Below are 15,780 nucleotides of genomic sequence, written 5' to 3'. Positions count from 1 at the left end.
TTCAAATTCGTTAAGTAGGTGCTTATCGCCTGACTAATATAATAAAGAAATTTTATTTATTTTGAGTGTTTCATAAACATAGGAGTCGAGTTAAAGGTTATGTAGGACGTTTACGAAATATTTAAAGCTCAGCTTAGATTTCTAAAAAGCTCTTTTAATTCTCTATTAAGTAAGTATTCCGGTAATATATTTGAAAGCTAAATTGCAATATTCTTTAAATATGGAATACAACTGGCTTTGGCATTTTGGATTTTTTTGCGACCTCTTGAACGATACTTATTATATTTTACATAATTTACATAAAACTTTAATGATTTTTACGTTTAAACCTTTCTCAATCACAATATTTATTTAAAACCGTAGAAATCAGTTCTGTAACTATTAACATCGCAGATACACAGACAACTAACTCAGTCGGGGGCCTACTTTGTACAATATGTAAGAATTATTTATTTATAATTAACGACTCTGAATACGGCTTTAATTTTAAAAAACGTGTGTGCACTTATGTAAACGCGTTAGAAGTTATACTTCTTTGGCGTAACAAGATAAAAATCTTTTCAAAAATTTTATTCTACGTTTGTAGAAAAAACGACACTAACAATAGAAAAAATTTACACTCATAATTTTTCCCTGACGCGCCAAAAGTATAACTTCAAAAATACAGAATCGTGTCAAGCGTTAATACACTTCTATATAAATTCTATTCGTATTTCGGTTCGTATGAAACGCCACATTTTCTAATGAATCATATCATATATATGCTATATAGAACCTTATTTTATTTTTTTCGTGTTTATTTTCTATGAATATTCCTTAACCAGCTAAATACAGTTATGTAATCACCGAGCTTCTTCAGAGCGACCTGCACAAGATCATCGTCTCGCCGCAACACCTCTCAGCTGACCACATCAAAGTATTCCTCTACCAAATACTCAGAGGTAAGCTTTTTAACTTATGTAACTCAAAACGCCTTGAGCTTTCAAGTTTTTGATCTTGTTAAATGTTTTTGGGCGCTATTTTATACGATAAAGCTGGTAAAATTACAAAACATACAAAAATGAGTTCTGAAGTTTTTAAAAATGGGATAGATGAAATTAAAAATTATAGTCAACGCCGGTTATTTTTATCTAAACAGGAATATTTAAGGTGTTAACGTACGTATGTGTATAGTAAAATAATACAAAATTGTTAAGTCTCAAAATTCAAAGTTAAATATGTCTAATAATAGTTAAACCAATTGTTACTAAACATTTTGTGAAGCAACGTACAATAGTTATGTCAATAGTGAATACAAAAAGGCCACTATTCGAAAATGTCTTTGAAACTAATATTGACGTAAAGCTCCGGTATGCAAATATAATCCATTTGAGGATAAAAAGAATTGCTTCACAGACTGTCTCCCGATTTTGCATTATTAATTCTAGCAATTATTCCTACTGTGCCAAGATTTCCCCCGAGTGAGACGTGCGAAGGGAGTCTAGAAAAATGCGATCGTTAAGCCCCTACAGTTTGCAACGTTTAATTAAAAAGTTTACGGATGCGCCGCCTTAGTGATATCGACTTTGGCAAAAGGGAAAAAGCGTCAAAGAGGATTTTTGGACTTACGTTTGGTTTTAATGATGAATATGCGGATTTGAGGCAATGTTTTCGCTCTTATACATATTTCGATGTTTATAAAATATTACAAGCTGAAAATGTAAAAGATGAATAATTGTAGAGGGATTGGTTGAGAAGCTGTCGTTTAACGCCTGAACCCAATAATCAATCCACAATCTCATATTGAAAACAATCTGAGATCAGACCGTGACAGTAGATCGATCTCCTATCTGCATCCCAATTACCAAAACTTAATTATTAAAAAAACTGGTGTAAGTTAAAATCTGTTAAAATAATTAAGTGTTGAAATCGAGCTTTCGTCAACTGTCATTTTCATACAAAGGTCTATCCACAGACACCGATACGACCTACCATGGATAGCTTGTATCGACAGATGGCTATTACAATCCGTCGATTGGTTATTGGCACACCTGTTACAACATTTGGATTAAGATTACTATCTCAGATGGTGGATTATGTATTGAAATAGGTTATTGGGTTCGGCCGTAAGTTGTCGTTTTAAGTTTTGTTTTACATTCTCATTTTGTCGACTAGTCACTTCTTCTCATTGAAGTATCCCGTGTAAGCGCAGCAACGAGCAGTGTTCGCCTATTTTCTTCAGCATGCGACTCTCACCATTTGATCCCCGACTGTGTACCAATGGACTTTCTGTTTATGTGCGCATTTAGCATTCGCTCGAACGCTGAAGGAAGAAACCGGCTTGCCTCAGAGCCAAAAAGTTGACGGCGTGTGCCACGTACAGGAGGCTGATCACCTACTATATACCAATTAAATTGACAAATGTTCATGAAACAGATACAGGTATCTGAGGCCCAGAACCAAAAAGGTTGTAGCGACACTGTTCTATTTTGTATCCCGTCTAACTTAAAAACGACTATCACTCTTCATAGATCGAAGCCGAACGAATCATTCCATTTACTTTACAATAAAAAACTACTTAACATTGTGAACTCGTAGGCAATCCTACTCATTCTCTACGGTTGTCGACGTCAAAGTGCCTATAGTTTTTCGTCTATACAGTGGAACAGGCCATAATGGGTATGCTAATGTCGTCGCTCAGTTGGACACCAATAATGAGTCTTTATCACATACAGCAGGTGCCCTTTGTAATGTTCATGAGCAGAGTATAAGCGCGCGACTCTCAACCTAATAGTTTTTTGTTGAGAGAAAAACTATTAAGGAAACAGACATTGAAACTTAATGCCTACAAATTAATGCCTGGCTTATCATTAGTGAAATCGTACTTATATGGTTTGATTATTTACCAAGAAGTGGCGTTGTATAAGGAAAATATCTGCCCTGTTTCGTCACATTTTCTTTTATATCGGGTTGTGTTACGAGTCGAGATAATGAGTTTAATATACAATAATTATACTGAGCATATCCACATTATTAGGTTTATTTATTTACTGAATTTTTGTTAATCATAAATCTCAATTTTTTTAGTCTTGCTGTGACAATCTAAAATTGAATTAAGTAATTTCCATTAAATATCTTGATAAAGTGCTGCAAATCGAGGTGATACTTGATAACGAGAATATTTCACAGTATTCGTGGCTAAAAGTTTAATTAAACTAGTTGAACCAGTAAAGGCTGATGTTATCGAAAGCTCGCAGTAACGAGAGAAATTATGGAAATGTGGTACGTTTGTGCTGCTGTTGGATTGAGGTTTTTGTTTGGGGAACGATTCTAGAGTCCCCAGGCGATAAGGCGTTCGATATGATGCTTCGTAGTTGCCTATAAATCTATCCTTTATATATCTTACTCTAAACATACGTTGTTTAAATAATAAATAGTATAATAATAGTAGTAATATACTGGCGTATCATTTTAAGTTAACTAATTGAACATTACATATAGTGGCTGAGGACTGTTATATACGTATATAATTGAATGTATGGCTGTGAGATTTGAAAGTTTATTTACTAACCGATACAAAATTACATGTTGTATTACTTTACTGTTCTTTTTCTCAACAGTATTTTTTATTTACATCATTACAAGCATACAAGTGTTTCAAATAGAAGAGCTTATTCATAAATACCTAGACATATTTTAAACTTTTCAATCTATTTCATTTATATTTATGATAAAGACATAAAAGTGAAATTATGTTACAGAAAACAATAACGATGACGATTTTCTATTCATAAGCTCTCTTATCCCAACTAATATCGCCGCAAAAAATATAAGTAATACTATAACGTTTTATGACCCTTATGCTAATAACAATGACCGACCGTTCTATACGTCTTTAGAATTATTATCGAATCGTGCGAATCGGTTCCTTGTGCTAGTTTCTTAACAAGGATGATAAATGCATGCTTTTTTGTCAACACTTAGCTGATTGCATCGACAAACCAATATCAATTATCGCTCGGAAATGGGTACATTATTATTTTATTCATGGCGTATTTTAAGTCATTACCGTGTCCCTATAAGTTACTACCAGCATGGCTTCAAGCGGCTAGGCTTTTCTTTTTTAATCTTTCGAAAATTAATATAGAATATGATCAGGGATAGTGTAGCATTTTGATGATAGTTTTGAGATAATTCGTAATACGAAAATACAAATATTTTCCTCGTAAAGAGATTTTTCTTTCTTTTGTCACCGATAACAACAAAAATAGGTTTATTGGACTGCCTTACAATGAATAAATAATATTCCTGAAGCCAATTTAAAGCAAACGTAGGGTCTGTTATGATTTTATTAATATTGTTGAGTTTCAATTCGAATCTTGCAAGTTCCAATTCAAGTGTAAAGGTTTTTGTTTCGTTCTCTAGTTTGTTGGCAAGGATAAAGTGTTTTGTGTTTATTTTCGACATCACGCTGCGAAGGGCTATAAACTATAACTTTGTAATGTGTACAAACTATTAGGAACCTTATAAAAACAAAGCTTACGTATAGACTGATTATCCTGTCATAGCCATGTTATGATTGAAAAAAAATGTGCCAAAACATTTTTGAAATTAATTACAATTTTTATATTACACGTCGTTTAGCTTTAAATTCCAGCGACACGTTTTAATTGAAATTTAAGCACACAAAAAAGTTGTTTTTGAAAATTCATACGGATTTTTTTAAATTTTAAAGCCCGTTTTTTGTATTAAGCGTAATTGTGTGAGAAAAAGTTTATCTCAGTTTTAAGTAATGCAATTACTGCATTACAGGTATGTACTGCTACGTTTCGGTGAACGCTAACGGTGTCCGATGCACCGAGCCGTTAATTGGGTGCGAGCTGTGACCCATTGGTATAAGAGCTGACGACATTAATAATAAACGAAATTAAAAATGTATATTTTCTAGCATCTTTCTTAAATATTTGTGTGCCCTTTTTTGACAAAGGCCTCCTCCAGGCCTGTATAAAAAATATTGGGCCACACATTTGTTACAATTTGTATAACTTGTTTCTTTCCATTTTTTGTATTTTTTGTTTTGTGGCCTTGTTGTTGCGAGCTAAAAAACCGTTGATTTTTATAATGATACCCGATAAAAAAGTCAATAAATATGAACTAAATTGTTTTATGATAATCATATAACTGACACTAAAACATATAAGGTAAATACAAAATTAATGCAAAGGTAAAAGTCATCTTTTGGATTATCAGTCAGGGTTGGGAATTTTGTCCCATTGCCTCGTATTATATGTATGTTTGTTTGTGTTTTTAATTTGATATTTTATATTCTGTTTCTAATATTTTTTTATTTTAATTGGAAAATTCGCTACATAGTTTGCATCCACTGAAAATCGGTTTTCTTAGTAACATCAACTTACAGCTGAGTTGGGCCCATATTTTATTAAAGTGATTGTGTTTGTATTTCTTTTATATACTATATATGTGCTTTATTCAAATAAATGTTTTTCCTTTCTTTTTTCTATATTAACGGCTAAGTTTAGAACTGTAACGAGTAAGTTATTATATAATATATTAGTAATAAAGTGTTATACTGAATTAATTAAAATGAGGTTATCAGTTTGACCTGTGATATTGTTGGAATTCATTAATATTTGAGGTTGATGATCTAAGCAGTCTTTCAAGAACGTGTGTATGTATGTTTGTCTAATCGAAAAATAAGTAATATCGATATGATTTTCATTATTTCTATTCCAACTTAGAAAACGGCCTGAAGTTTTCTCTTCTGTGCGTTTGTAATTAAACGACTAAATAGATTTTGTGTGTTTTTTAGACTCGTTATATTTTCTTTTCTTTATTTTTTTGTATATAAAACGTGTACAAAACAATGCCTGTCGGGGGGTCGGTTCTATAATTAGGTAAATATTTTATCTATAATGCCTGTCGCAGGTAATAAAAGCGAAAAAAATTCAAAGTGATAGCGTTATCTTTAACAGGGATTTCAACCCATTCATACTGATAATTAAGAATTTCACGAACCGGGCAAGGTTAACAAAAGATAACGCTAATTAGGTAAGCGGGCTCTTAAACTAGCTGTAGGTAGCCATTGTACTCCGCCGTTTGACTTTGAATAAATATTGAGGCGTGAAATTGTTTGCGATACCGCGGTTGTTACAAATTTGAAGGGAAGTTTACTAGTTAAAACAATTCGTAATAAAAATCTTTTCAAAAGTTGTTTTTCATAATTCTTAGAAAAGGGCTTTTTTCGGTAGCGACTTAGGGTCGATTCGACCAAACAAGAGTAAATCTTAATCTTAGAATAAATCGTCAGTTAATCGAGAGTAAATCAATTTTACGTTTTACCAACTACAAATTCTAAGAATAGTGGGCTTATTCGGGAATTGCTACTATACCGCCGTTTCGCACGGAATAACAGCTATTCCTAGAATAATTTAATGGCGTCAGTCAGTCCAATCAGCTGATTTCTGTCATTTCACAAATATGTATTCTGTGTTTTAATTTCAAGTCAACGCAACGCACTAAATTAATAGTCTGGCATTGTATAATGAAACGTTTAAACAATTTATTATTTATTTATTTATTTTTAGATTTTTTATTTTCTATAATATTAGAATGAAATTCAACTAGGCTCAACAGAAGTTCCTTTTTAGACGAAAGCCTCAAACAAACAAGAAATAAAAACTTTTTGTTGTCGTTTGACACCTGTTAAAAGCTACTTTTTCACACTATAATACGGCAAAATCGAGTTGACATGATGTATGCTCTTACACTGTCCCGTTGTAGAACAACATTTATTTGCCGAGTTTTATTTTCGTTCACCATTCTCTTGCTATTCGCGTATTGTTATTCCTAGCGCAATTATACTATCGATTACGTGGACAAACGACTATGGATTTACTCGAGATTAAAATCATGGAATAGATTATTCTTGGTATAGTTACTCGTGTATAAATTGAAGTTTGGTCGAATCGACCCTTAGTACGAGATCCGGCTGCAGGATTAGTGCGCTCATCTGTTATTAGCTAAAAACCAAATTTTTATATACATAAAATTTTTAAATATACATTTATAATTAGGAGAATGTATAGGTATCTACCAAATTAAACTTCTTTTAAATTATTACAGTTAAAACGACGACATCGTTTAGAACAACATACCGGTCATATTGACCCAAATCAAAGGTCCCGGCTGAATTCTATTTTATTAGGTACTTAATAACAACGTCATCGGTTGTTACGACTATCGGCTTTTACGACCAAATATACACAGTGTAGTCAATACGATGTCGTTATAATAGATTTTAACTGTATGCGAATCACGAAAAATGTACGCGCGCGGCGATAATTCGATTGATTCAGCCAATAAAAGTACTAAACGAGTGGTGAAGGCATCGTAATACCCACTGTTTTCAATCGTGTTTTAAAATCTCATGGCCATTTTCCAATATCAAAATTTTCTTACTATTATTGCTATAATATATTTGCCTTTTACATGTTAATAATCTTCATTATCATTGTTCATCTCGTCTATATACTGTAAAGAATAACCTCATGCAGTTCATATGAATGCGCATATATCATTTTAATATACGAACTTTTCTACACTCGTTTGTGGTATACCCAAAGAAGTGTCATACTGATAGTAAGAGGCGCAACAGGAAATGATTACTTAATACATTCAATTAAATCCCTCTATAGACATCACTATTCTCCAAAAAGACGCTGCTATTCACCACAATCATAACCAATAAAGTGCTTGGAGATACAGTATTTTGTCTTTAAAATTTGTTCTTATCATTATTTAAATATAAAAGCTTTATAAAGAAGCAAATTGTGCTGTTTGGAAGTAAATTCACGTCTAGTAATAAAATTGATGTTTTCAAGATTTTTATCAGATTATAGACTAATGATCATGGGGATCAAACGTACAAATGGGTCCAGGTATAACTAATCGAGCAACATACCAAAAAACATTCTGATCGATTGAGAAACTTTTTTTAAAACGATAAAACATTCGACATCGATACAAAATTATTTTGTGTTGTAAAGAACTTTATATATCGTATTGGTGCTTAACATGTGTGTAATAAATAATTTATAAAACTGTAGGTACGTGTGTGTGAGGGGTGTCTTAAATGTTTTTAAGGCAGTTTCTGCCGCGCACCACCACTATGTGGAACCAGCTGCCCAAGTATTTCCGAACCAATTCGCCTTAGACTCCTTCAAGAAAAGAGAGCCTTCTGGCATCGAGAGTGTCCATGAGCGGCGCCTATCACTTAACATCACCTCCTGCCCGGTTTCATAAAAAAAAATTCTACTAAACTGAAACAAACTTTATGTAGATTTTATTAGACGACTCATTGGTCTAGTGGTTAGTATCCCTGACTGCGAATCCATGGGTCCCGGGTTCGATCCCCGGCTGAGACGAACATCGATGTGATGAGCATTTGGTATTGTGCTTAGGTCTTGGGTGTTTAAATATGTATTTATATGTCTATCTATAATTTGTATGTATATCCGTTGCCTAGTACCCATAACACAAGCTTCACCAGCTTAGCATGGGACTCGGTCAATTGGTGTGAATTGTCTTTTAAAAAAAAAGGACTGACTAACATAATATTAACAATTGTTTAATTTATCATATCATGTGACTGTGATTATTTAATGCAATAATTGCTTAGCTTATTACACTTGCATTTCATATAATTGCGTTGTTAATTTTAAACTAAAACTCCGTTGATGACTTTATGATGTTGAATCTAACAAAAGGACACTCATTTTCCATACACACTTAAAGTTAGGTGAAAACCCGAAGGGAAATTAAGCCGAGGCACTGAGTTGTTGTTAATTTGTTCGGACGTGCTTAACGAAACTTGGGGTTTTGAGGTTATTTTGAATAAGAATATGTCACTGATAAATAAGATTTAATAGGTGTATAAAAGGCGATAGGAAATGACGCGTGAAGGCTTCTAAATTTTAATTGGAGGCTTCAGTTATTTGGATGGCTGTTAAAGACTTTGAGATTCTGTGAAATAGTTAAACCCGTAAACCCATGTTTTGTCCTTGATACTTGGCGAATTAACATGACAAAGAATTCTTAAAGCTTGATAGTACGTAAAGAATGCGCAAAATTAAATTTAACATCGAGGCTTGGAATATAAATCAATGGGGGTACAACCTCTTTAGGTCTTGCCTCAGATTTCTGAATCTGTTTCATGATCATTTTTAAATCTAATAGGCAAGTAGGTGATCAGCCTCCAGTGCCTGACACACGCCGTCGACTTTTTGGGTCTAAGACATGTCGGTTTCCTCACGATGTTTTCCTTCACGAAAGTCCATTGGTGCACAGCCGGGGATCGAACCTACGACCTCAGGTATGAGAGTCGCACGCTGAAGCAACTAGGCCAACACTGCTCTTGAGGCTTGGAATACACGTTTAATTCTCTTTCATTATTTATTTCTTTCATCCATATTAGTGTGCACCACATCAGCATTGGCCTATGAACCCAGGACTTCCGGCTTATATGCCATGTGCATCACTAAGCTACGAAGCACTGATAAATATACGTATATATCAGAAAGGAATTATAAAGCTCTAGGTAAATTTGATACATTCCCTATCCTACGTAGACAAGATACCAGTTTTAGCAGGAATTTCTATACAATTAACGTTACCGGTTTTTACCTACATTCTTCAGATAATGCAACCACCAGTTCGTCAAGTGTAGACGCCGCATGTCTAACATACCTTGCGGAAATACTTGGGTTTTGTGTTGCTGAACCTGAATTAAACCAGCAATGTTTATTGCGACATGCGCATAGCACGTGCTCGAAAATGTTTAAATTAATTTGGATGTTGGGTTCAGTTGTCTTAGGCATTTATAAAAATATTTTGAACAAGTATTACTTGCGTCAAATAATGCAAAATTACTGGTTAACAAAATGCGAAAGCTCTTTTATTACATGTTGGGGATGAAATACTAAGGTGACACCTTGACAAACATTAATTTTTGATGCATTTTAAATTGTATTGTATTTCGATGCACAAAAATTAAGTCTTCTGTGAGTCATTTGATGGTCCCTTGTCAGAGAAAGGCTAGGGAACTATAAATGAACGTCAAAAAAATGAATGAATTATTAAAAAGATTTTTCTAATAGGCAAGTAGATGATCAGCCTTTTGTGCCTGACACACACCGAATTCCTCACGATGTTTTCCTTCACCGCACATGCGTTAAATCCGTTAACGCAATACACAGATAAAGTCCATAGGTGCACAGTAAACCTACAACCTCTGGGATGACAGATGGATATGAGGTTTAACACCAACAGTGCTATTAAAAAACGTATAACAAAAATAATAAAATCTTTATTCATGACAGAAATATGGTTGTGACAAAATTGTCTATTGCTATTCTCCACACTATCCCCTGTGTTATGCGTAACTAGATAACATATTCAGTGGAACATGGTGCGTGTTTAAAACAATTTTTTTTTAAAGAAAAAGTAGTCTGTGTTCCAACTAATCAAACACAAGTCGTATAAGACTTATTAGTACATAATGCAAATCATATTTACAAAGACATCCTGCGATTACATTAACAGTAGTGACATAAATGTTTTGTAATTGTTCCATTGCAACAGTACCTTTTTGTGTCGTACTCTAGATTGTAAATGGATAAACAGAATAAAATGTGTTGCGAATTTCAAACAATCTATCCAAACGCTATTTCCATTGCAGTCAACCGAATTTAAATGGAACAAACGAGTGTGACGGCGTATATTAGTAATTTAAATTGCATATTTAGGCCCAATTGTATGCTAAATTTATAAATATTTTGTTATCATATAAGCCTCTATCGTAATACTTTACAACAGTTATAGATATTGGTTAATTCAAATTCAAAATCATTTATTCATTTAGGTAACGTATATACACTTATGAACGTCAATAAAGTCAAATTTACTGCCAGTTCTCAAATCAAGGAACGGACGAAAAGAACTTTCAATAAACTCATTTAATGTTCAGTGTCCCTAACATAATATTGTTCCCCAGGCCGACTCTTTATTTCGTTTAGAAGGTATTATAGTGTGTTAATGTGGGAATAGCAGGTGCTTATCAATTTCGTATTTCTCATACTACAATGAGACAGTCTCAAGCTGTCTCAAGATCGTCAAACACGACCGCAGAGTCACGAGGTCAAATCGACCGTCGATACTTCGCAGCTCCAAAGATCGAAATTTCAATCTTGATTTGGTACCACGTAAGGCCAAGGTTACGACATCACATAGAGAAATGAAAATTCGGGATCGGTATGGCTAAGTTAAGTGAAAGAGTACCAGAGCTTAACGAACAGGTCTTATCAATTCTATAGTAAAAGCTGAAAAAAATGTTTAAGTAGAATATTCATAGGCAGGTTATCCATTGAGCTGACTTATTTAGATCAATCAAGTACAAAAACGTGCGCAGATCCAACATCTACCAAGGCCACGTGACTCCCACGTTCTCTGGAGCAGGAATATTTATTCAGGCATAAATATCGGTAGACTGGAGAGAAACAAATGAAATTGATAGGATTTGTATGAAAAAAGTGATGATACAATAATGATACTACTTGCGTAATAGATATATATAGTGGTAGTCAATGTAGCCTTTTGAAGCCTTGCTATAAACAGGTCGACCAATGCTGGTTGAAGATCTGTTTATAATCATATAATTTGTCTATGAGATGAATCAATTGGTTAAAGAACTTTATTGGTACCTACTCGTCTCTTTCTATCACATCGTGTATATAGTACGATGAAAAGAAACACGATTACTTTAGTTACACAAAATAGTACAATTACTTATCTTCAACAAATTGCTTGACTTATAAAACTCAGTTATTAAATCAATTCGACGTATCTAAAAAAAGAAGTTTTACTTGATGTATAGAAATTATACAGCTTCATTTAATATTGTACTGTTTTTTGCGTCTGGAATTCATGTTTGTGTACTAGAAATAAAATTTCCGCATTGCAATTTCACCAATACTATATTGTAAGTATTTAACTTGCTACGCCATAACGGTATAAAATATACTTTACGACCTATTCTCGTGAGCCTTCTACCCGTTTGCCTCCTGTTCTATAAAAATATGTACACTAACAAGGTTTTGCAATAAATTAACTTGTTAGACATTTAAAAGAGTCGAGTATTTTTCACCAACACCTCGGAGTTATAAGACCATAAGCGGCGACTTCATAAACATTTTTCTTCAATATATTTTAACATAAAGTTATGTCAATGCGAAACACCATCGCAAGATTTTTATCACGCTCGACGGAAACTTAGAGCAACGGATTTTGATAAACACAATAAAGCTACCGTCGGCATCTAATATTTATGAGCGGGGAATCTGACGGCCAAATATTTTCTACCAGCCTATATAATATGATGCTTAAATACCTATTAAAATCAGTGGCGCTACAACCCTTTCTTCTTCTTCTTCGGTCTTTGCCTCAGATTTTAGTATCTGGTTCGTAATCATTTGTCAATCTAATAGGCGCAGTCTCCTGTGCCTGACACGCCGTCGACTATTAAGTTCTAAGGCAAGCCGGTTTCCTCATGATGTTTTCCTTCACCGTTCGCGCGAATTTTAAATGCGCACATAGAAAGAAAATCCATTGGTGCACAGTCAGGGATGGAAACTGCGACCTCAGGTATGAGAGTCGCACGCTGAACACTGCGATAAATACATCTTGCATTAGATCTCTGCCATGCCACACTCGCAATGCCAAAGAGCTCGCAGTGCGTAGTCGGCATAAAAAAATCATTAAAGAAACATTAACTGAGGGTAAAGTACTGGAAGTGCATAAATAATTAATTAAAAAAACTAAAAAAAAATATTGGTTGTTTGTAAAGTAGGTTTACGATCGAGATGTTTACGTGATAACGTCTTATAATAAATAAATAAAAATAAAATAAAAATAAAAAGCCTTTTATTTCTTGCTTTCTATAAGTATTACAATTTCATAACAATACTTAATTTAATGTTTTTTTTAGCAAGAACCCTCTCCATGAAAGGTAAAGGCCTCCTCCAGAGAAGACCAGTATTCTCTGTTCTCTGCCGCTCGTAACCAATGAGTGCCTGCCACTTTTGTGATGTCGTCTACCCAGCGTGCTTTTGGTCTTCCTCTCTTTCTTTGTCCTAGTGGGCCTGTCCATTGTGTTGTCTCTCTTGTCCATCTATTATCGCTTAGCCTCGCTACGTGACCCGCCCATCGCCATTTGAGCTTTTGTGAGTAATTGAGGGCGTCAATGGCTTGAGTTTTCTGTCTTATATGAGTGTGGCGGATCTTTTGGATTTTCCTTATTTTCAGAATGCTCCTCTCCATACTCCTTTGGCTGGATATAATTTTATTTTTTACTTTTCTAGTAAATTTCCAAGTTTGGCAGGCGTATGTTAATGAGGGCAGTAGGCAGGTGTTCATAACTTTCGTTTTCATTCGTATAGTCATTTTACTTTTGAGTATTTCTTTGAAGCTCCAGAACTTTTTCCATGTGATGTTGATTCTTCTCTCTACTTCTTGTTCGTTGTTTTTTTGGCTAAATGAAATTTGCTTTCCCAGGTAAATGTAGGCGTTTACATATGTTAGGGGTGAGTTTTCCAGGTATATTGGTCTTTCAGTATGGTTCGTCATGACGTTAGTTTTTGTTAGGTTGATTTCCAAGCCCACTTTACGACTTTCTTCGTGTAGAGCGTTAATCATTCCTTGTAGTTGGTTTGTATATAATGATAACGTCTTATTGGTGATATAAGTTTTTGGGAAGTAAGGAATTAATGAAGATAACAATTTTTTCAAATTTTAAATTACATCTATCGTTTTATTCACACTTTTGATGATAAATTTCGGGTGTAAAATGACAAGTTTACTTATTCGACTATGATATACATTTTTCTTCATACATTCACGGAATGACTGGCAGCGCTCGAGATGAGACGGGAGATCGGTCCGTCTCTCTCTCGTTATACCTGCGATCGCGCTCGTGAGGTTTTGGTGTGACACAAGTTTCTGAACATGTCACCCGACTAAAACGATTTTAAAGACGTTATCACGTCAAAATTATTTGTGTACATGTAACACTAAATATACTAAGTAAAACTACATTAAACTAAAAAAAAATGTTTGTTTATGGTCTGAAATACGATTTTACTTTTTTAGGATTTATTAATAAATCAAGTGTCAGGACCGACCGATGGGTTTGGCCGTAAGGGGTTACGAAGATTTGCCAGTCCTATGTTTAGTGAAAAATATTGCTATTTGGAAACAAACTAAAGCTGGTATGGCTGACCAAAAATGCATTAGGATTGAATTAGATTATGAATGGGAATGAGATATGTCGAGCGACAGAAATGGGGGATCGTCTTCCTATTCCCATTATGTATAATACATGTATTTAATTACAAAAATAGATTATTATATTAATCTACATTATAAAACTTAACATGTTTAAAAGAAGACTTCGCAACCAAGTCAATAAACACAATATTACCGTGATTCCTTGTTTTATATAACAAGATTGATTTATTTTATAAATAAGATACTAAACGCTTTTATAGGAAACTGTTATTATAAAGAAGTATGAATTATGCAGTCTAGACTTACGGAATCTCGGCGATTTGTCTAACGCCGAAGATGTGAAGTTGTAATAAACTTTAAAATGTTTTTTACTTTACTTAGCATTTGTGTTTAGTATTTTAATATGAAATAAACGAGAGCTTTACAATATTGATAAGTGAGAATGATATATATTAATTTAATTTTTGAAATAAAATTCAAGAAATTAGTATTAAGTTCTGGTAGAAAATTTTGTTTTTAAATATTATAATATTAGACCAGTGCCGATAATTTTTGAAACCAAACAAAATTACAGTAGGATGAAACCCATTAGAAAAGGAGGGGAATATGATCAAAATGAAAGGAAAAATAAATTACGGTCGATCTGAGGTCGGGAAGGGGTAGGGGGGGGGGGGGGAGGTTTAAGGGTAAACAACGGTTTATCTCGATTTCCGGCAAAACTAAAAGTCCTATCGAAGAAAGTTAAATGGCAAAGTTGTAGGTAATAAAAAGATCTAAAACTTTTGTATTCACAAATTTTTCACATAACCTCAAAATTTATGTGAAAAATTCAAAAAACCAAGTTTTTGGTTTTTTATTTTTATCTTTAACAAAAATATTTTTTTTTTAACGAAATTTGGTGAAAACTTACCTTTCTATGTCCCAAATACACTGTAATTTATTTGATTAAAAATATTTATTTGTTCACCTTATTAAACGGTTTTATTTAGCTCACCCCGTTTGTTTTATTCTTGGGTCAAATTTAGTAATTCAAATTTCACCCTCTTCCTGTCAACCGATTAATCTGAAATTTTGTATACACTTTGGATTTTGGTGACAATACAATAAACTAAATAAATAAAATAAAAATAAATAAATATTATATAATATATAAATATATATTATAGATATATATATATAACATTATATTAAAAACTGTATCTATTTTATTTATTAAATATATATTATATTTATATTATAGAATTGATTTATTTATATAAACTAACGGGCAAGGAACCTTGCAATAATGAAGCACTAAATGAATTAAACAGAATGCGAAATAAAAACTAAAAACTAGAAAATAAAAATAGGTAAAAAAACTTTTTAAGTTAAACGGTTTTATGTTAAACATACATTGCAATGTTTAAGATAAATGTACTAAAAACCAAAAAATAATAAAATAGA

General features: G+C 33.3%; 1 protein-coding gene across 3 annotated transcripts in view; it reads left to right on the top strand.

The window, feature by feature from the left end:
* Positions 1-15,780, top strand: part of LOC125054327 (serine/threonine-protein kinase NLK) — a 124,548-nt gene that overhangs the window by 94,321 nt on the left and 14,447 nt on the right. For all 3 annotated transcript variants that reach the window (XM_047656133.1, XM_047656134.1, XM_047656135.1), the window contains exon 4: positions 835-941. In XM_047656133.1, the coding sequence (XP_047512089.1) occupies positions 835-941 (107 nt within the window). The remainder of the gene's footprint in view (positions 1-834; positions 942-15,780) is intronic.

Source organism: Pieris napi, chromosome 12 (assembly GCF_905475465.1).
Source record: "Pieris napi chromosome 12, ilPieNapi1.2, whole genome shotgun sequence".
Classification (NCBI taxonomy): domain Eukaryota; kingdom Metazoa; phylum Arthropoda; class Insecta; order Lepidoptera; family Pieridae; genus Pieris; species Pieris napi.
The sequence above is the reverse complement of the archived record's forward strand: the minus strand, read 5'-3'. Positions and strand labels throughout refer to the sequence as shown.